The sequence below is a fragment of the Tinamus guttatus genome, unplaced genomic scaffold, assembly GCF_059628265.1.
Source record: "Tinamus guttatus ecotype Peru unplaced genomic scaffold, ASM5962826v1 Tinamus_guttatus_pri_ptg000459l, whole genome shotgun sequence".
Lineage (NCBI taxonomy): Eukaryota > Metazoa > Chordata > Aves > Tinamiformes > Tinamidae > Tinamus > Tinamus guttatus.
The window spans coordinates 5,299,172-5,321,758 of NW_028288993.1; the positions used below are offsets into that span (position 1 = coordinate 5,299,172).

At 41.6% G+C, this 22,587-nt stretch overlaps 1 protein-coding gene across 6 annotated transcripts in view; it reads right to left on the reverse strand.

The window, feature by feature from the left end:
• DEPDC5 (DEP domain containing 5, GATOR1 subcomplex subunit) overlaps nt 1-22,587 on the reverse strand; it is a 41,942-nt gene that overhangs the window by 15,012 nt on the left and 4,343 nt on the right. For 2 of the 6 annotated variants that reach the window (XM_088532380.1, XM_088532378.1), the window contains exons 8-31: nt 22,057-22,135; nt 21,033-21,094; nt 20,235-20,304; nt 19,548-19,620; nt 18,701-18,804; nt 18,336-18,410; nt 17,542-17,676; nt 16,979-17,040; nt 16,803-16,876; nt 16,298-16,367; nt 15,739-15,775; nt 14,889-15,009; nt 14,101-14,321; nt 13,197-13,400; nt 12,541-12,676; nt 11,063-11,160; nt 8,772-8,837; nt 7,270-7,426; nt 5,922-6,082; nt 4,789-4,906; nt 4,450-4,617; nt 3,336-3,555; nt 2,343-2,476; nt 1,415-1,523 (exon numbers count right to left, since the gene is read on the reverse strand). In XM_088532380.1, coding sequence (XP_088388506.1) covers nt 1,415-1,523; nt 2,343-2,476; nt 3,336-3,555; nt 4,450-4,617; nt 4,789-4,906; nt 5,922-6,082; nt 7,270-7,426; nt 8,772-8,837; nt 11,063-11,160; nt 12,541-12,676; nt 13,197-13,400; nt 14,101-14,321; nt 14,889-15,009; nt 15,739-15,775; nt 16,298-16,367; nt 16,803-16,876; nt 16,979-17,040; nt 17,542-17,676; nt 18,336-18,410; nt 18,701-18,804; nt 19,548-19,620; nt 20,235-20,304; nt 21,033-21,094; nt 22,057-22,135 — 2,754 coding nt within the window. Of the gene's footprint in view, nt 1-1,414; nt 1,524-2,342; nt 2,477-3,335; nt 3,556-4,449; nt 4,618-4,788; nt 4,907-5,921; nt 6,083-6,584; nt 6,587-7,247; nt 7,454-8,771; nt 8,838-11,062; nt 11,161-12,540; nt 12,677-13,196; nt 13,401-14,100; nt 14,325-14,888; nt 15,010-15,738; nt 15,776-16,297; nt 16,368-16,802; nt 16,877-16,978; nt 17,041-17,541; nt 17,677-18,335; nt 18,411-18,700; nt 18,805-19,547; nt 19,621-20,234; nt 20,305-21,032; nt 21,095-22,056; nt 22,136-22,587 lie in introns of all 6 variants that reach the window. The other 4 variants (XM_088532379.1, XM_088532376.1, XM_088532377.1 and 1 more) reach the window with 3 other exon arrangements.

Genomic DNA, 22,587 nt, shown 5'->3' on the forward strand with positions numbered 1-22,587 from the left:
CAGCTCCAGTGCTGAATGGCAACCTGGAAGGGCACTTGCTCCCCTTGCTACTGATGGAGCACACAGCTGTGACAACCTCTCAGTACTTGGGCTGCAAGTCTCTGGCCAGCCCACAAGCGCTCTGTTCAGGAGCCCTAGAGCCCTAAGGAGCCATGAACTGTGTTGAGGGGCCCCGAAGCGCTCGTGTGCCCTGGGAGCACGAGGCACCCACATGCCCGTGGTCCCTGAGCAGCACAGAGCTGCCCCATATGGCTACTTGCATGCTGGAACCCTTCCAACAAGTGTGAGCCATCAAGTGGGAGATCGCATCTGCTACCCCCAAAGTCCCTGTGTGCAACTGTGTATAGAGTCTTTATTACCATGCTGGAAGGCTGTCAGTTGGTAACACGCACTTCCAGATCTTACAGTAGCCTTCTTGAGAGGCTTTTTAACATAGATACTTTGAAATTACAGAGAACAGCATAGCACAAGATCTGCTAAATCCTTTCTAACACTGCTGTGCCAGTACACAGCAGCCATTGCCCAGAAAGCCAAGTTTTGCCTTTTTCCCTCTAGTATGCAGAAAGACCTGCCACAGTAATCTTCTGTCCTGTGTATGATGTGCAGTTTCCACCAGCTTTGCTGGTAAAAAGAGACATTTATAATCTCTTTTTTAAAGGGAGAAATTTGAGGAAGTTCATGTTCCTAAATGGTAAAAGCAGAAAATGCAAAGCATGAATCAGGAACCGGAAGTTTGCAAACATGCCTCTCAAACTCAACTTCTGTATCTACTTTTTCTAAGACATGCTCCTCATCTCTTCCATTGCAGGATGAGTACAAGCAAACTGACATCTATTACCAAGCTGACGGCAATTTCTCTACTACTTCAGGTAGCAATATCCACGGCCCCAGAATTACCTAACACATAGCCCTGTGGTGACGCTAAGGACACCAGGCATGAAGGGACTTCAGGGTACACAAAAGTTGGGACATTGAAATATGAGATGCTAAGAGAACAATACTGAAAGAAATGGATAAGTAGCCAACCAATTGATAGGGGGAATCAGACACCTAATCTAAAAAATCACATTCCGATTGAAATATGCTGCCAAAAAAGAAAGTGGAGGAATTAACAAGTGACCTTTAAATTAGCAACACATGCTGAGGTAGTAGCTCAGGGTTTTGATCTCATTGCCACAGTTTCAGCAAAGAACTGTAGGCTGGTTTTATCCGAACCTCTCCTTAGGCCACTGCACACAAAGGCTTAAGGACATTCCATGTGCAGGCCCAGTCCCTGGGAGATTAGATAGTAAAATGTAGTGTGCTGCAGCCATACACTTTGAAAAGTAAACTATTTTTTTCCTTTGTACAATCCACTTATTCAAAAGATTCGCACATGAAAACAGCAGCTAAACAAAGATCAGGAAATCTTTACCTTACGGGGGCTGTCCATATAGGTGGGTGTGATGGCAATGCTCCCGCTCTCCGAAGGCTGCCCAGAGCTCTTTCCAGACAGCACTGATGCCTGCTGCTCCCCCAGGCTCCTAAAGCAAAGGAAGGAGTTGAGCTTGTTCCACTGTGCTCCAGCTCAGCCTCTGCCTAAAGGCCACTGGTGCAGAAGGGCATCTTCACACATTTGCTTCCCCTTATTCTGAAGCAGAGTCAGTCCAATGTTTTATAAGTATTTTCTACCCCATATATACAAAATGGATCCTTGAACTTGCTCAGTTTTCTTATGCATAAGCAATACAACCTCACGATTAAAAAAAATATTTAAATGTTTTGCACATTTAACAGCTACAAAACAGTGTTTCAAGCTCTGTTTTCAAGCTCTGTTTTCAGCCTATCTGGTATTAGTAGTTTTGAACTTCTTTGAATCATCATAGATCAATACTGAAAAAGAGTCTCAAATTCCACAGGCATTTCAACAGACATTATCAGCCCAAACAACATATTTTCTTTAAAGCTTGGCTATGTTCATTACCCTGTGTTTATCCTGCACTACTCTACTGGATGTATGGAATACCTATGTACACTTTTCGCCAAGCTAAGCTCTTCTTACACAATACAACTCTATGGCAAATCAGAAACTGAGATGCTACATAAAAATGAGCTCCTTTTAAGCTACCAGAAAGGCACCTCTTCCTTCCCTCCCCATTTCTGGTATTCATTCTGTTATGGAAACAGAACACACAAGAATCCCTGGAAAACTCCAGCTCAGCTTCAAGGACACTAAAGCAGCAGTATTCCAGCTCCCTTCTTTTCAAGGCAGAGCTGTCCTAATCTGCTTCAGCCAGTACAGAAAGAAGATATGAAGGAAGGATACTGGGGAGTGAGTGGCGTGGCCAGCTCACAGGACTCACTTCTGACTGGCTTCCATCTCCAGAAGGGCTGAGAGTGCCGAGGTTCCTTTCTTCCCAATGGGAGGCCCAGCCTGCTCCAGGGAGTGGGTGGGAATGGGACCCGCAATCTGCAATCCTTTCATGGCAGAGCCTTTCTGAAGGACAAGGAACAGAAGCACAGACCTAGTCAAGTGAGGCTTCAGCAGTAAGTGAGGATGCAACAGCCTGTGTCAGCAGGGCTTTGAGAGGCATCTCTTCAAGGGGAGTTAAACCACAGGCACTGGCCTAGGGGGATGCTCCTCTCAGAAAAAGAGGAACACTGTTCTTTAAATAAAAGTGGCTTTCCTCTAAGTCAGTCCATTCAGTAGGTGAATTTGAAGAGAAATTGCTAGATCAGCCACTTTGATAGCTGCCTTAAGACTGTTCCCCAAGAAGTCAACCGAATGGCACACTCTGCACATTTGAGTGGGCTGCACACAGCCAGCCCAGCTGGAAATTACAGCTCCACTCCCTCAAAGATTCCTTCTCAGCGATATCTGCATCACAAGCTATAATAATGTACACAGGTACAACCCAAAGCATGGCACAGTGCAAAGAGGTGGCACCAGACTTGTGTCTGGAGCAGATTAGCTGAGAAGACAGAGCAGCCTCAGGCTATGGCACAGAACGCTGCGCAGAGGTGTCTGCTCACGGGGTGAGCTACCTCTGCCTCGTTTCTGGTTCCAGTCATGGCAGCATGGGGGAATACCCATTCCTGGCAAATTTAATTCCTTTCAGCAGTTTGTGACTAGCAAAGCGCTTCCATGGCCCTGCTATTTCAGCTCTGGAGTAGTTTGGCACACAGGACTGTGCTGTTCATGCAGACACACACACGCCCCTACAGCCCATACACCTCATTTCCTTCAAGCACGTCTGCTCATGCTTCATGAAGCCACACAGTGGATGGCAAAAACGCTGCAAGAGGACAAAGGTGCCGCCCCCACGAGCTTCGTGCCCAGCTCAACGCTGACTCACTCTAATCATTCTGTCGGATCGATGGCGACGGCGGATGCGGTTCAAGCCCTCCACAAAGCGAATGAAGCCATCCAGGAGCTGCCACTCCTCCTCGTCGGAGCGCGGCCGGTCTCCGTACACATCACAGTGCACTTCCCCTTCCATGATGCGTTTGGTGGCACTGATGCAGGCAGGCAGCAGCAGGAAGCGGGTCCTCCAAAATTTCAGTGACTCAATAAGGCTGGCAAAAGGAACATGGAAGACAGACAGGACAGACAGTTGTCTACGAAGGATTTTGCAGTCAGTAAAATGTTTATCTAGAGGCTGTGAATCTCAGCAATTACAGTAAAATCTCATTTCATCACCCCTGTGTGAGAAAGAGCAGAGCACGGAATGGAGCGGCCAGCCAGAGCAGCAGCCCTGGGAACTATTCCAGCACACTGATACGCTGAAGAGAACAGAAGCCCATCTTCAGAACAGTTACATCATATGGATATACTTCCTTTTCTGCAACATGTTACAGAAACATATCTGCAAGTGCTCTTCCAGAAATAAGCAAAGAAAAAGGAATTTCAGAGGTACATGTTAGAGCCACAGAAACAGGCTGAGACCCGAACAGAAACAAAGATACAGAAAGACTGGTTTTAAGATATCAAAAAGGCTACTGATACTATTCAGACACACTCCACACAGCCCAGTACCTAGTCTGCAGTACCTAGTTTAGGAGCATGACTAGAATCAAGCTAAGCCTAGGACTCAAACCAGCCTCCAACAGTTTCAGAACTAAATGGAAGTCTTCAGTCAGATACAGAAATGAATAAGAAGCCAAGAAAAGCATCTGAGGGATACAAAATATCTATTTATTTGCATTTGTAGGAAAGGAAAAAAACAGAATTTTGTGATCACTGAATTTTGTGATCAAGACTTCGTATCAAAGATCAGATAATACAACAGCAATGGCAATACACTCGCACAAGGATAACAAAGCCGCTGGCAGCACACAAATGAAATCAGGCCAGCCACTCTCCCTGGAGTACTGAGCTTTCGTAGGCTGAACTTGCTGAAGAAATTTTAGGTCAAAAAGAAAAAAGGAAATTAGGACACAGAACAGTCTGGATGGAAGAGAAAGTCTCACCTGAAATCCTCAGAGCCAGCAGAGCAGATATACTGATCCAAGTAGTTCCACTTGTATTCCTCCAGTCGCTCATGGGAAAATTCTACCCAGCAAGAAACAAACTCAGAGTCAGAGTGCGAGGGACATAAGCTGTATGTGTAGTTTATCTGAGCAGATTCATAGGGATACCTAAAAGAGACAAAGCAAACTTTAATTTCAGTATCAGACAGCAGCACTTCTCTCTCTTCTCCTCAAGAGAGGAGGCTCTATAGTACATTCTTCCAAGCAAGTACAGACACCTGAAAAAACATTTTCATCTGAAAAATTAATAGCAAACCACTGAACTAAATGGATACTCACTTCGGCAGGTACCGAGTCACAGTAATTATTTTGTCTTTTAATGTTACTTTGTGGAAAGTACGGCCCATACTCAGCCAGTACTGATCTTCTTCCTCTGGCCGATTTCTTGATACAAGACCTAATTGTAAAAAGCAAAACGCACACCTGTTTTAAGCTTACAGCAATAGCCAGAACATTATCAACAATCCACATCCATAGGAAGAGACTCCAGGATCAGGTTTCTGAACTTAGACATAAACCAAGACCCATCTTTCAGGCTACGTTTTCCAAGAGGTGTTTGCATGATGCCTTATGTTCTGACAGTTAACATTTGCTAGTGGCACAACTAAAGATGAAGGGCATTTGCAGTTCATAGACTACCAGTGGAGACTTTCCAGTGGAGACAAGTTGAGAGCACACAATATGAACTACAGAGAAACTGGCAGATGTGATAGAAAAGCTAGGCTCCGTTTTCCCTTCCTCTCAGTGCTTCATCACTGGAATTAGCCACTTCAAAACTTCACCAAAGGCTGCTCATTTCTACAGCACAGAAAAACTACCATATCCTGCTTTTGTGTATTCCCTTCTCTATAAACTCCAACCTGTCTATGGAATATTCAAAAATATCTGAAGCAACTAACAACCAGATTCCCTCAAGGGAATGAGGCCTTCCACCTCGCAGGCCTCTGCAGTCTAACCAGGTGCAGCTGAATCATGGTTTTAGGACAGTGAAGCTTTGTCTGCTCACCTGAGACTTGCAGCTATTTTAGAGTTAGGAAACTACTTCCACGCTAACTTTCAGATAAACACATTTTCAGGGTTTGGTATGTTTTCCTAGAGATGTACCTGCCCTGCAGACACCATGTGAATTGCGTTTAAGATGTGTTCACTCAAACAGTACTGACATCATATCTCATTTGGGGTCACTCCTATGAAAATTAGAGGGTTTTTTGGTTTGTTAGTTTTTTTTTGTTTTAAATCTAAGTTGTCTGTGCTGCCTCACAACTAGCTTTCTACCTCTTTCTGATTTAACAAAATAAGAAAAAAAACAAATAGCTAAAACGACTATCTAGCACCTGACTCGTGGAGGTTGCTGGCACTGCTGGAAAGGATTGAATAACAAAAGTCTGAATTGTTAGCGTAAAGTCACTCACCTCTGCTGTAAAGGGGACTGCTGCTGAGAGGGGGTGGCACCGTCGGGGCTGGTTTCTGTGGCTTGGGTTGCACAATAATTTGATAGCCTTGCATAAGACGCTGACAAATAAACTCCTCAAACACCTGCTGGGCTGTCATCTGCACCCCTTCCTCATCTCTCCTGAGCACAAAGGTTAAGAAGGAGACCAGAATAAGGAAGCTGACCATGCAGCTATTCTCAGCTCTGCCTTTCCTGACTGAGGATTTCTTCTTGCATTGGGATCTGTGTGAGTGGAGCCCTCTGCCTGAGAAAACCAACCTGCAGGAACTGTAAAGAAGAGTGGGTACCTTTCTGTTCTGTTTCTGTTCTGTAGCTCTCTGGCAATATTTAACAACGTCTTTGAAAGTGGTTTTGAATCAAGTTGCAGACACCAAGTCCACAAAAAGAATTTTGCTCACAATAGTCATTAAATTTCAGAGTAGTTTAGCAATGATCACTTCTATAGTACTTCCCAGAGAATCTCAGTGCAGTTTGTAAGCGTTCAGCAGTACCCAGAACTGCAAGTGTGGGGGCTTCAATCTATCCCCGAGAGACAAGTCTGGAGCAGAGACCAAAAGACAGTTCAAGCACCAACCAGCAACTGAGATAAGGAGAGACTCCACATTATAGTAGATGCCATTACATCTGCTTCTGCTCTCCTGAACTTTGCCCTCCTGCTGTAAAGGGTCATGAGATTTCTTTAATTCTGCTATTTACTAGCAGAATTCAATGTTTCAGTTACCTTAACTAGTAGGTAGCTTTTGTTTTTCACCGCCACAAAGCAGCAATATGCTGAGGCTTGTCTGATGCTGTATAAATTGTGCAAAGTTTGAAAGATGTTTAAAAGGTTGACACAGCTTCAGAAAGTCAAAGCAATTAAAGAAGAGACTTGCAGGAGAAGCTCAGAGACTATTTATCCCATTAACACTGTTTTCCTCCAAAATGTTTTCAACTAAATATCTCTAGAAGCACTAAACTAAATATATCTAGAAGATAAGCATCTTTTATATTGTGTATGTGCAAACATTTATTCATTTAGTGGTTCTAAAATACTTGCTGGAAAACAGATTAACCAAGGTGATTAACAGAAAGCAGGGAGAACTAAAATTATATCCTGAAATCACTTCTAACATAAAATCTGCTAAAATAATAATACATCAGAAAAGGTGCAAAGTTACCACTGAGAAGGGAAAATTAAGTATTCCACTGCCAACTACGCTGGCAATTCATCCTTCTCTTGTGCAGACTCCAGAGCACTCCTCTTCCACCAACTGCACCTTAAGTATTTTGATCCAGTTCAAGATACACTAGAGAAGGTGCTGGCAAACCTGTCAATGTCAGCTTCTGGCAGGAGATCATAGCAGCCCTCAGTGTAATCGTTCTGCAGACTTTGACGATCAGGAAAATAGTCCGTGGTAAGAGGGAGACACGCCGGAGTAGTAAGAGATTTCCAGTCCACTCCAACTGTACAACAGAAGCCTGGCACTACGGGGGGAGCAGACAGCGTCAGAACTGCCTCGTATAGTTGGCGGGGGAGACAATGGGGGCATATATGGTCACCCATAAAAATCAGGGTGAAAGAGATGAGAGAAACATGTGAAGAGGAAAGGTGGAAAGAATGAGGGACAAGTGCAGAGTTGGCACAAAGTCAACAGAGACAGAAAGAGGGTGGAATGGAAATAGAAAAGGAAAGTAAGAGGGGAAGAGGGAGGGAGAGAAAGAGACAGAGTTTGTTAAACAATGCAGTGCACATGCTAATTTAATCCCACCATGCAAATGGGATTCAAAGTTAATATGTTTAATTTTCAGTTGATTGAAAGCTAGAGCTGACGTAGCCACCACTCTGCCAAAATTATAGCAAGTCAGGTGCAATTACAGATTATAAAAACCAAAACCAGATCAATACTCCAAGTCTGAGCAAGAAAATCAGACCAGCTTTGCATCTTAGATAACTGCAGAAGGAGCTGGGGATGGGGAAAGAGAATGACAGACTGGCTTGTTTCTGGCATAGTACAACAGCAGAAAAGGGAGTATTTCTAGAGCTATAAAAACAGAAGACAGACCCAGAGGGGTGGGAAGATGAGAAAAATAGTAATTTGGAAAGCATTCCTTTTCTACACCATTTCCCAAAGTTATGTTGCAATTTCAGGATTCTGGAGAAGGGACAGACATTAAAAATGAAAGCCAAACAAATTATATCAAATCATGACTTCACTACTGTGTTACATTCTGACCTGCCTCAACCAATCTATCTTGAGGCACTCAGCCAACTGCTAATTCTCAACATACTGTCACAGAGGTCTTAAAGATAAAAAAAATATATATTTTGTAATGAAAACGTCAACATTAACAGGCCAAACACTGCAACAAAATTATACAGGACAGACTGCTACAAAGAAAATGTTTTCTTAAGCAGCCACACGCTTGTTTCTGTGTTAGCTGAAGGCACATATTTCTCAGTAAATGGTACCAAATACAGAAACTGACCGTACTAATTCTGCTTCAACTAGCTGGTGCCAAGCAAACTTTTCATACTGAGAAGCAGATAAGAGTTCAGCAAGTTTTTGCATGATAGTGTCTGTTAAGGAAAGAAGTGTGGCAGTAACATGACAGCCTGTTTCAGATATTCTAAGAGCTACAGAGCTGCAATCTCCACGAGATGCGCAATGCACGCAGATCCTGCCAGTTACTGCAGAACAAAACGCCTGCCAAAAACCAGCGTTTCCTCCCAGTTTCTTGCCTACCACCTCCTGATGCTTCTAGATATAAACACACCCTTTCCTATTTCCCCCCTCTGCAAACCTGCTGTACAAACCCTCCTTCTGCTTACTTGGATCTGGAGAGTTAGAAATAGCATCTTCCAGTGAATCCTTGTTCTGAGTTTTGAGGTTCATGCCTACATGAAAAAAAAAAAAGTACATGCTTCAGCTTCATATTTTAAGTAATTGTGTGCACTTCACTTTTGTCTTTCATTCCAAATAAAGGCAAATCAAAGTATACAAATGTTTTAAGAATATGACAACATTTCTCTGAGAAGAAATCATGGTTCTGCACAGCAGAAAAACACAGAAAGCCAATTAATGGGTAAGTAAGAACTCTTCAGTGAAATTCAAACATCTCATTAGCAATGCTCAGGAGTTTGATTTTCTTTGTTCTATAAATAAATAAATAAATATCTCCCCCAAATGGTGATGAACATCTTTAAAATATATACCATTAAAAAAGCAAATAATAAAAAGAAGCCACTTGTAAGTATTCAGTATGCTAATCCCAAGGTCTCCGGAGCTGATTATACTTGTAAATCCACTCAGCACTCAAAAGCAGAATGTTTTTGATCAGATTCTTGTTCTAGGAAAAAGTGATGAATTAGGAGGAAGAATGTCATAGAACACAGGATCAGCGAGAAAAGAAATTACAACAGACATTCACCTGCTGAGGGGGGGCGAAAAAAGCATATATGAGCTTTAATAAAAGCACCAAGTAATTTATCAAAATCATGAAACAAATTCACCACAACCCCAACATGTCCTGATTTTCAGCAAATTCAGTCATTTGTGCTAAGCTAAAGACTAATAGTAGACTTGAACTAATGAAAAATTACATTTAAGTCTTGATTAGGACTTAGAGACTATCATTTTTTTACATCGCCCTAAGGATTGGATTTAGGCAGCCTGTTAAACAACCTGGAGAACAGAAGCTGAACCGAGGGCTCTGGGAGCGCGCTGAGCCTGCATGATGCCTTCCTATCCCTTGCCCATTCCTTCCCAGGCCCCATTCCGCATCTTTCTGTTCTGCTTGCAGGCACTTTTTTTTTTTTTTTTTTTTTTTTTTTTGATAGCTACAGTGAAACAATTCCTCCTGAAAAAAAAAATCCCCAGTAATGTTTCAGTTGCATCAGGCCCCCGGGCTGGTTCTGCATGTGTACATAGCTGCACAAGCAGCTCTTCTGGCCTAAGAAAGAAAAGGAACAGCTGAGGAGACAAGGCAGTTTGCTGGCTAAAAAAAACATACACCAAAATGCAAACTTCACGAGGTCTCCAAACATTTAAAGAAGCCATTTTTATAAAGCTGGCTTATGTGGATTTATCCGGGAAATAAATATCTGCATCATAGCTACTATTCTAAATAGCGTTTACTAACAGATGATGCCAGCACAGCAGAAAAGGAGATGCGTCTCATTGGCACTCATCTTTCACCATCTACTCTGATGCCATCTGCCATCTAGTTAGGGAAGTGCAGCAAGATTTATTTGCTCTGAATTGCCACCTACCATCTGCTGGGCGAGAGAGACAGCATGCTGAATGTCACTGTGAAGAGGGGGGGTAATATTTCTCCACGTAGCACGTGGTGCAGCAAACATGCTGTCAGAGAGGAACCAATCAAACTCCCTGTGAAACCATATTTTTGGAAATTAGAAATAAAAGAACTGTTTCATCTCACAGGTGACTCAAATCATAAGGGAGAAATACGAGTCAAACCACTGAGTCACAGTGTGGCAGCTACAGATGGCCGAGGGAGGTTAGTCAGGGAAGGTGGCTCACAACGACTTCCACAAAGACAGGCAGACACTGATTAACTTCCACCATATACATGATTTATAGGCAATCTGCAGATGTGAAGGACCTCTATAAAATTCAAGTACGTTGATTACTGAGATATTCTTTGCATCTAGGTTGTTCAAATTATACCCAGTAGCTAAAACAACTGCCAGAACAAACAAACTCTATCTGGAAGGCAAAAAAAGTAAAGTGAAAGCATGAAACACATGCAAATGAAACACAAAAGGGGATAATAGAACAGAAATTGCCTTTAAAGAGATTATTTAAGCATAAGACAAGCAATGTGTAAGAAAATCATGTCTGCTAACAAGACTTCTTTCTGGTTTTATTAGACATGAGCACAGGAGAAAAAACAGTTCTTTTCATCCAGCTATAATTTAGAGATGGAAATTCAAAAAAAAAAATCTTTAAATCAGTTTTGAGAAAAAGAAGAATCATGGCTGATCATTTCTTTTTTATAGCCACTGGAACACCCACTCTCCATGATTTTTGGTTGTGTTATTTGCCATTGCTGCTACAGGCCTTGTCTCCTGACTTGCCTGCTCTCCCACTGCTTTGTTACCTGCACCGCTGCCGCCAGCCAGACCGTTGGGATACTCCTCTGCTCCACCGAAGCTCAGGAAGGAGGCACCGTCACCCGGATGACGAGAGCTGATGTGTCTAGAGAAAGAAAACAGCTGTATTTCTACAGAAACAGTTTCCCCACTCAAGCCAATTTTAACAAGACAAATAAGCAAGCAGTTTGCCATCTCAGGTGAACCCCCCTCCGAATGCTGTTTACAGAGATTCAAGCAGGAGCAAACGCAGTGCAGAAAAGGAGCATCTGTCCATACAATTTCGGTCTCTGCCTCTAGCAATGACCGACGCAAGATTTTTACAGGATGGTGGGGAACAAGCCACTCATATACCCCCCCAGGAGACAAATAAGGCTTATTTATTCACAGAACTGAACTCATTGTGTGGAAAACAACATTTCAGAGTGAGCAAATCGTTTTGGATGACTGTGTCATCCAGAAGGACCATCAAGAATACAACAAAAAAAAGGATTGGTCTTAGTAACACAGTAGGATGTTCATATGAAGCAAAAGAAAAGCAATAAAGGCAACAATAAAAAGGTGACAAGTACGGTATAAAGTGACTTGGAAAAAAAATGAGCAAATCCCAAAGGATACTACAACACATACGATAAGACGACAAATTCCCTGTGAAAGAAAAACAACAACACACACATGGAAGAATAATTAGGCTATGTAATTTCCTGAAGGATTGCTCAACGATAGGAGGGGAAAAAGAAGGAGAAGATACTGGTGAGAACCTCAGTCATCCTTGACATTCATAAACAGTAACAAGAACTTTTACAAGCCCGCAAGAATAAAGAAACACACAGTAGGAAAAAGACCCATTAGAACTAACAATGACACAAACTAACTTATTGGCAATTTCAAAGTTACAGAAGCTACCAAAGTGCTTTTAGTAAACAACCTTAAATAACGAGTGAAAAACATGGACAAAATGTTGTCAAAAAAGAATAATCAGATAGAGAGCAAGGAAGGAGTATGTGGGAGTTGCAGACTAACTGAGCAGCTTGACAGATGGCCCAGATGAAGGATCAAATTGTTCTCTCTGCGAGAACTGTTTCCTGTCTTCCAAAAATACTGAAATCTTTCTCCCCTCTCAGAGTCAGCCAGTGAATATATAAGCTCCCAATATTGACCAAGGCTTGTGCTTTGAGAACACAGACATTTTCATTTGCAGTCCACCCTGATGTTTGCTGCAGCTAGGCATGTCGACCCCAGAAATACATGTGGAAATCAATACCCCTCAAGGCCCATCTATGTCAAAACTGGTCAACATCGATAGACATCGGTGCCTACCAAGAGCAACACTGGCCTTACACGAAAATTTATGCATCTATGTCAGGAACACGAACTATCAGTACCCATCAATAGGGTTCAATACTGATCCATACTGCCCCCTGATAGTTATTATGCCCCTTTCCAACATATCACATCAGCCCCACAGCTACCTGGAGGACTTTACCTGCCAGCGGCCTCATGGTAGGCCAGCTCCAGCAGCTCAGCAGAAGAGTGTGTCAAATCCTGCTGCCCATTGCCCTGCATTTCTGCCATATTCTGGCGGGTTTGATGATGAATCTGGATAGCTTCTCCCGACGGACCTACCCAGTTACAATTGGATCATTAATCAAATCATCTGCCTTGGTTTTCTTAGTTCTCTGCATTTGCTTATAGCTTGCTTTCATCAACAGCATGAGCAATTGTAACTAGCAAAAATTAAGAAAATTTGCTTAGGAAATCTTCCAAGACATGAACCTCTGGCATCTTTTCAGAAGCCAGAGAAACACAATACGCTCCTGAGCAGTTTGGAAGGGCTATTTACAAAACATTAAACAAATGATTCAGCATGGAAGCCAAACCCAAACCACACTAATGCTGCAATTCCCCCACATCCATCTACTATAAGCTTGTTCCACAGTATCTGATATTCCAAGTTTACTAAAAGGTCATAATATTTCCAATAGGATTTTGGCTTTATCAAGCCTACACCTTCTTAGTTAAGCTAATATTACAGCGCAGAGTATTTCAAGATGCTGGAGTTCATGTTGTTTCTCTCATTGTGCTGATGTTTGGACAAGAAAGAAGTCACTGCAATCTAACATGCTATGAAAAGAGCCTTACCCACAGGAAAAGTGTGCATCCAGCGCCTCCTGTTCGACGTAAGCTTCATGGGCATGCGGGACGGCGCAAAGGGGTTGATCAGGGCTCTCTGGGGTGTGTAACCACCAGGTCGAATGTGCAGCATGGATTCTGCACTGCCCACATGGAACCTCCCTGGGGCACTGGAGTCCCGTTGCTGAGACTCCAGCATGTTCTCAAGGACATCTGGAAAACACAATGTAAAGTTAGTGTGAGATCAGGCAGAAGTGCCATACAGCAAGGAAAAAGAAAAAAAGGCATAAACAGTCTTTGGAGATAGCAAACTAATTCTAAAGAATATTAAGCAATTGAGGGAGGAACACATTTTACCTAGAAACAATCAGGACTTGTGAAAGATATCACATGCTGCCTGAGAAAAAGATTAAATTAGAAGATAAAAAAGAGGGACTGTCACCACTACTAACACAACAAGATGTCTCAGCAGTGTGCTATCGAAAGGAAGGATCCAGAAAGTGACAGGTAATGACAATTACTTCTAAAAGACAGAAGTTACAAGAAGGGTCCCCCCAGGGCTCACCACTAAGGCACATTTTCATTTCACCAATTTTAAGTGACCTGGATAATAAAAAGTTACCTGTACATGTTCACATTAGCAGAGAGGCACAGGAGTCAAATTTTAAAAATTGTAACAGAGAAGGGAAATGAGTAAATCAGTGTCAGGACACATTATTTAGGACAAGCCAGCAAAAAATACACAAAGAAAAATGCACACCCAGTCATAATTAGAGCTGTGAAAAAGCTACAGCGGGAATACTAATGCGAGCACCGTCTCCTCTGTGCTGGCCTGGCTGCGGTCAACATCAACTTCCATATTCTCTCTCCCCTCTCACCACCTAAGATTGCTTCCCATCCGCCTCAGGCTGACCTCTGGTGCTGGTATAGCCCAAAGAGCTGCTGACTTCATACTGGTGCAGGTGAGGCCGTGGGATCATCAGGATGTTGGAGATCTTGCCCAAGGAGCTGTCATCAGAAGCCTGGCTCCTCACCTCCTCTGGAGGCAGCGTGCGGCTCTGCAGAGAAGGGCTGCACGACACGTCGTAGGAACTGGAGCTCTTCCGGGTACGACTTTCTCTCTCCCTCACAGACCTACTGAAAATAAAAAAGACATGTCCAGTGATATGAAAGAGAGATTAATTAACTCCTGTATTATCTAGGGGCTCCACAGAATCACAGAATGGTTGAGGTTGGAAGGGATCTCTAGAGATCATCTAGTCCAACTCCCCCGCTCAAGCAGGGACACCTAGAGCACCTGGCACAGGGTCACAGCAGAACAGGTCCAACATATAAAAGACTCAATACTAGATAGCTGAGCTCAAGGAGGCTACCTAGAAGCTATCACCATGTTTTATGATAGAGGTACTGCATACTTTTGTACATTATCGTATAAGGACACAGTAATAAAATGCTTCCAGCACAGTGCCTACACAGCTGGAAAAACAGAGCTAGAGAGAAACTACAGTAACTCCAGTAGATTGTATTGGCATCTTTCAGTATAGATTTGCACAGGCTGCTCAGGTGAACAGGAGTCTACATGAACAGTTTCTTCAGAGTTAGACAATACCTCTGAAAGAAAGAAAGCCAAAGAATACTTTAACACAAGTTCATCTATCCCATAATACTGCTCTAGAATTAGTGCACTCATGAGCATCCTACCTGAAAGTGGTGCAGCGCTGTGCCCTAGACGGGCCTGGCAGTCTGAACACCTGGGCATCATAACCATCATAATCTACCTGGATAGGCAGGGCATTCTCAGCATCTTTTGGAGCCCCTAAAGCTGAAATAAAACCATCAAACATTGGAACTCCTTTCAAGAATGTTGTTCAAGATCTGCAAGTTAGAAGCACCCAACTTTTGGAATAGTTACTACTGTCTGTGGTAAAAGAAACTGCATACAAAGTCTCATGAGCAGAAAAACTACAGCAGATGCATCGGCTCATAGTCTCTTAACGAGAGTTGCTGAGCCACTAATTATCTTCTCCCTGACAATCAGATATTAAATTCAGAATCCTTGTATGAATATAGGCAAACATCTTAAAAAGGAACTTACACATTTGAAAGTATCTTTAAAAGAATGGACATAAAAGCACACACACCTTCCTGAAATGAGTTCATATTAGAAGAATGCAGATTTTTCCTTTTTTTTTTTTGTGTGTGTGTGTGTGTGTGTGTGTGTGTGTACACAGTACTGACAACATCCCAGCAAGGCAGCCAATGTCCTCTTAATCTCACTCCTACAAGCAGTACTTCTTCAACATCAGCATGATACAATCTATTTTCTAGTCCAGTGACAAGCAGACAGGACAGAATCTTTCCCCTCCCTTCATTTGCCAAGTCAATTCATCCACACTTATTAGCATCCTTGATAACAACTATCTGGTTTTGATGGTTTTCTGCAACAATTATCCTATCAATAGTGTTTTTGATCTAGTGTCATTATCTTACTAGAACTATTTATTATTTTGTGGGTCAAAGGGATAGGTCCTTCCAGAACAGGATTACTCACAGGCATCTCGGCTATTTTTTGCCTTCTCGACCAGTGGCTGGAGGATCCAACACAGGAAGTGTGAAGGGACAGACACCCACCAACAACAGACAGGAGAGGACAGAGGGGAGAAAGAAAGTCAGCGTGTTCTGTGCAAATATCCCCCACAGAGTGATCAAGCATCAGACTTGGTATCTAGTGGAGAAACACAGTTTATCCTGCTGACTGAACGAGGCAGCCAAACCACAGTTAAGCAACAGGCAATACTGACACTCATAATCCACTGTGTAAAACCAATACCTTCACTGACACCTTTCCTCCTTGCTAAAGAGTTCTCTGTTACAAATTCATCTCCAATTTTTATTTTGGCTAAAATATTTCTCATCTAGTTCCATCTTAGAAAAGACAGACATAGAAATGAGTCCCTCATTCACAATCCCCAAAATAAACTGTCTTTTATCACAGAAACTAGTTTCTACAGTTCAAATGCTAACATTGCTAGAAGGATTATGATGCCTGGCTGAGAAAAAATATTATCTGCTTAACTCATAAGAAGAAAAGATAATCAGAATATACCTACCTTTCTTCCTGCCAGCTTAATCCGTGGAGTGAAACTGTTACAAAGGAGCTGGCTTTTGGATGTGTAGAAACTGAAAAGAAAAAAAAAAATAAGGTTCTTCAGCTGCCGTCTAGGAAGTGAACACTGTAAGTAAGAAGGCTGGCCAGCCACTTCAAGATAGCTTTTCGATGGAGAAAAGGAAAGAACTTTCTCGAGGAAGACATCATCTTTAAAAGATTCATAGATAAGGTTAAGATGAGAGAAGCTACTCTTCTTCCTAAACTCCAAGTCTTTGATTTCCTTACACTCTGTCTAGACTTCTTAACCTGATAACTTTTGCATTCCCCATTCTACAAAAGTGTTCCTATTTCTGCAAGGCTGTTGTGTATCTGCCAATGTTTCACAAGCAGAGCAGAAGAAATAAACAGCAAAACAAAAAAGAGAGAATTCAACATATCTATAGAGAAAAGCACGTCACAGCACAACAGATAAGCAGAATTTCCTCGCAAACCTTAGGTTCACCTACCTATGGTTTATCCAGTGTGGGATATTGTAGTCATCACCCAACCTAGAGTCTCCCGGTCCACAGCGATTGTGAAGCTGGAAGAGAAATTCAGAAATGTAGAAATTAGTTACATCAAGCTGGTAACAAAGTGAGTAACATGCGCACTGGAAACAGAAGGGAAAAGAAGCTTCTATCACCTTAAAGAGTGGAACAGCGTGTAGTGGTTGTTCTCCCATGCATACTAAGTCCACACCAATCCCTATGAACAAGGAACAGAAGAGTTCAGCTATACAACAAGCAGGACTAACATGCTATAAGACAAAACAAAGATTCTGAATTGTCACTAAGCCTCACATTGTGCTTATAACTGCATCTTAGAAGTCTCATAAGAAAAATACTAGTTAGGAAGCCCATGATATAAATGCAAACTGATAGCATCAGTGGAGATATAGGAAGCATTTCTTCTAAATTAATATAAATGACACAAAATTATCCTTCAAGGCAAAGGTCTGACATGACTGATTAAGTTCTCAGCTATCTTCAGTTCATGTGACATTAACTACTTTTCAGTTCTCTAAAAGTTTGGCCATTTCTATACAAAGCTTGGAGACAAGTTTTCCCATACACCTCTTTATATTCTTACACCTCTTTCCAGAGTCACAGGTTACTATAGTTATTTTTCCAGGCCAAAGGAAGAGATGCTTTTCCAAGATTTACTTGTTGGCATTTACAAAATTGCCCAGAATTGCAAGGTATTTACCATTGTCTATCATCCGCTGCTTGGTTAGAATCATAAGGAGCCGATCTACCTCAAACACCCCCACGCCGGGTGTGATAACCACGGACATCTGGCCAGTCCGATCGAAGTTCCGGTTGATGTAATGCTTGTCAAACACTAGGAAGAAGAGGCAGAGAACACACACTGTTTAAAAGAAGAGCAGAACAGATGCTTTCAGAGAGCAGGATCACATGATATTAAGCAGGATTCCTCATGGGAAGACTTGGATGAAGCCTTGTCCAATGCATTAGTGCCAATAAAGCTACAGGAAAGAGAACACCCAGAGCAGAGGAGATAAAGATGGAAAGCAGATGTATGCACATAGGAATATTTTTCTTATATGCTTAGTGCTTCCTTTATTACACCTTAAAAAATAATTCCTTAACCTGATTAATAATCAGACTAATCATAATCAACATGATGTTCTTTCTCTCACAGTAATTAACAGTCATTAAGGTGAAAAGTATCTGCTGTAAAGAATTACAAAAAAAAAAAAAAAAAGGACAGAAAAAAAAATCTCACTAACAAGGCTCTGTAAATGTCTCCTGAAGACTGAACTATTCAATATTCAGTTATGTGAGGTTGATAGCCAGTTGTTCCAGAGACAGAAACAGAACACCTATTCCTAAAGGCAGAAAATAACAAATTTAAGCACTTAATATTTCTCCTTCTCTTCCCAGTGTTAAGCACCAGGCAGCAGAAATCCACACCCATTTACTGACAGCTGCTTTAATGGTTCCTTCTCTGTATGTTTTTATCCGCTGTTCACAACTTACCATTGAATGAAAGATTTATGGCCTCCAGGTAGTTCCCTTGTGCTGAGGTAGAATTGTAACCTGGTGGAAAGCCCTCTGAGCAAGTGTTGCAAGGGTAGGGAAAAAAAAAAAAGAAGATAAAAAGAGAGGAGAAAGAGAGAGAGAAGTTACCTCCATAAAATCAACATGTTAAAACAAATTGTTTTGGTAGTACGACCTATAAACAAAATTGGTATTTGTTTGCTCTCAGAAAGATATAAGCAGAGCAGCTTCTTTAAGAAAGCACTGTTAAGTACTGCAAATACCAGACTCCAGCTGAGACTACAGAGTTTACAGGTAACTTCCAAATAAAAGGGTAAAAGCAGGAGGGAGGAAGCTTCTCATACCTGCTTGCTCCAGTCGGACTAGCACAGGATACTGGATAAAAAGTTTTTTAATGGTCACAAGCAAGGAGGTCCATTCTTCTCGTCTCTCATTCTGAACCACAACTCTGGAGAGAGCACAAATTAATTAGGATTGTAAAAAGGAAGCTATGATGAGGAAGTGAGAACAGATGAACAACCTATAGCTACAAAAAAAAAAAACATGCGGAAAAGAAGATAAGTTCAACTTCCCTCTGCTAGGTAGTGCTTTAGAACTGCTGCATATTTGCATCAACCATTAAAGATGCAAACACAAAGCTGGGTACATCGCCAGCCCTGTGTAGTTTCATCTCTTGCTTCTGACAGCTTTTATACTAAAGCCTGTTCCAAAAAGAATCCCAGTAAAAAAGACAATCAATTTTATACATCAAACACATCACTGTTCCGCAAAGCAGTGGGACTCTGAAGCCCAAGTTCAGGGCAAGCCAGCATCTTCAATAGCTGCATCTGCTGTGACCATCAGCCTAGAAGCTCTAGTACCTAATTGGAAACACTTCCAGTTTCAGCAGTGGCACCATCTGTTCTTCAGCTTTACAAAAGTAGAGAGTCAAAAGGTAACCAAGTCTTAAGCAAAAACTACTGCAAATACTACAGAACTTTTAAGTTTATTGGCAACTAATATACTTGCCAGAAGTGAAAGAATAATATAGCAGCTATCGATAGGTTTGCACTTTCTAAATGGATGGGAAATAGTCATCACTTTGCTGCCATTTTCGGACATAAGGTACTGGAGTTAATAACTGGATATTCAAAATGCGAGTTGCAAATACACTGTGAGACAAGAGGTGAAAGAACCCTTAGGAAGACATACTTGTAAAAATCTTCATAAAATCTTCCCTCGTGATCCTGGCGAATTGACGCACGATGCGTTTCTGGAAACTCATCTGAAATGGAACAAAAGCAAGTATTATTCTGTCCTCGTAAAGAAAAAATTCCTTGCAAGGAACATTTATTTACATTCATTCATATTTACATTCACACATTCAACATTAGAAAAATTTGAGTATGAGATGGAAAATTTGCCATATACTCTTCCACATAAGGTTTTCACTGCAGTATTTTCTTAAGAATGGCCATGTATTAAGAATGGCCATTGTGTTTAACATGGAATAGTATGGATGGGGACTTAATAAACTGAGGGGGAAAAACAGCTTTTGAAAGCTACTAGAGAAATACTTGATTGAAGAGATTACTAAAGGGTAGTTTTCTCTCCAGAGTAAATGGTAATGTTTTTCACTTTTCCTTGACATCTCTACAGAAGAACAAGAAACTAGAGGAACCATAAAAACAGAGTGAGCTTTTGCATCACTGAACACACTAGTCATGGAATTCAAAACTCATGAGCAATATTCCTTTTGTGTTCCATAACTTATGAACTCCAAAGTACAGTATCCATTACAAGAATGACCCTTCTTCATTTGCAAAAAATCACTGCCAGCTCACGACCAACATGAAAGAGAAGAGGAGACAGTGTTGTGAAAATACAGGATTTACTTACCTATCGTTTTTGCTTCATAAAATGTTCTAGAAAACAGAACCACTGTCACTTCATGGCTACAGTTCTTCTCCTTTACAAGAAGGACAGAAGGAAAAAAGTGGGGTCACACAACAGAAAACTACAAGTGTACACACATGTATATAAATAGAGACATATATAATAGCAGCATCTCTCCCTCAACCAAGGCAATTAGAAACAAAATTGACTGCTACATATCTGCATCACTGCTGCACAGGGTTTTGATACACATAATGCTCTGACCTGAATCTTCTTCTGCCAAGCTATATAGCATTTAACAGCAGCACTCTCTACTAGCTTCTAAAGAGATTCTTAATTGTTGCTGCCTGGATACAATATTTTTGTAATAAGAGAGAGCTGTCTCAATTTGTTTGATTACATAAACATACACTCTCATGACAATATTGATATTCTTATTTGTGAATGTTGAAAGAGATGGCCTGAACAACTTCAGAGAAAAAGGTAAAACTTCTCATGCTAGTGCACTCTTGCACAACTATATGATACAGCAGGTGACATGAGCCCAGTCAGACCCCTGCACACGAATGAATTAATTGCATGATTCACACACCATAAATGCAAGCTGCGTGTGCCAAGTAGTTCCTATACTTATCTGCAGACCTGCTGTAATCAGCCTTCTGATGCTGAGTCCTGTAAACACTAGCACTGATTGACCAAACCTGGGTCTTTCTTCCTCAAAATAGCAGATCAAAGGGCTCAGTAATTAAGATGACCCTGACCTCCTCTTTCAGGACAAGATGAGTTCAAGCAGCTATTTACCTTCCATTTGGTGAAGAGGTCAGCAAGGAAACCGTTCACAGCTTTCTCAAAATACAGGTCCCCTGCAAAGGAAGCACATCGCCAAGGCATCAAACAGCAGCAGTTACTTCAACCATACGCTTATGGAACCAAGTAAATTTAACCCAAAGATTCTAGGTTTTTTTGCCTTTTGTTTTATTTTGGTTTTGTTTTTTAAGAATCAGAGCCAAATGATTTGCTATGTCTGTGTGCACACTGAATATTAGCATTTCTAAGCAAAGATGATAATAAAAGAAGGTAATAAAACAAGATCAAGTTTCAGAGAATGTAAACAAGACAACTACTGTATGGTCTGAAGGATCTGACCTTTAAATTCATTATTACAAGATATTGGCAACATGCTGGGAAAGCATCTGTACTATCTTTTAGAGATACTGGGCACAACTGATCCCCTGCTCAGTTTTGAATGGTTGCCCAGTTACATATGCCTAAACACATGGTCAAAGGAAGCGGTAAGGAAATTATTAAAAAATTAATACAAAAATAGGACAATGACACAGATAACTCACTGAATTCTTAACTGCTAAAATTTTAACAATTTTAAGAGAACTCTACCATGGCTAACATAGGGGTTTTGGTCCCTGGCTAAGCCAAAGTCCAGAGAGGTGTAAAACATCAAAAACCTCTTTGCACAGGGCTCCCATACATTTCTAATTTCAAGGCTCACCCAGGCTTGCACCTGTCCTCATCACCCAATATGGACGTATCCACAGAAAAACCTTTTTCAAGGCTCATGCTCATTTGTCCCTTTATATTATTCACTGAGATAACAGGACCTAAGCCCTACAGTAAGGGAAGAAAATTACAGAAGAGACAGGAGAGGTATAGGCCTGGCCCTGCAAGGAAAATTCCACAGCAGGACCACGGTGCTGGTCACAGAGCAATGCCTTGGTCAAAGGTGGGAAATTTTACCGTTCTGACAGTGACAAAAACGCTCACTGCCATCTGCATTCACAATCAGGCAGCAAGGTAGTTACCTACATACCATAGATATCAAAATCCCACATTTCACAGCTCATCTGGATAAAGATATAAACCATGGCCGAAGTGGAGCGGAAGACCACCTGCAGAACAGCAAAAGACCTTTATTAAAACAAGGTATATTCAATGAAAGCATCAGAAGCACACTAATTAGAAGAAACTGCTTAGATGCCAAGCAGTGGCTTCCCTCACAGTCTTCAGCTTAAAGAACAGTTTAAAGGACAATACTTCTGGCAGAACTACAAAATAAAGCAGTCCCTGGTCCTGCCCCATCAATTCCTAAGCAATCAGTCTCAACTTCTGAGGCCTCCTGCATTTTGTCAAGACAAAGACTTGGACAAGGATATGAATCAGGACACTGATCAAGCTGAGAAGTACGTCAGTAAAAAGGATTTCCCAGACCCCGCAACAGATCAGTTCTTTGGTCTACAGTTCACTACACAGTGGTACTAACACTACTGCAAGCCTACCATAAGGGAAGAAGGAAAGAGATGGAACAAACTGATCAATCCTTTTTGTGACAGAATGTGTTACG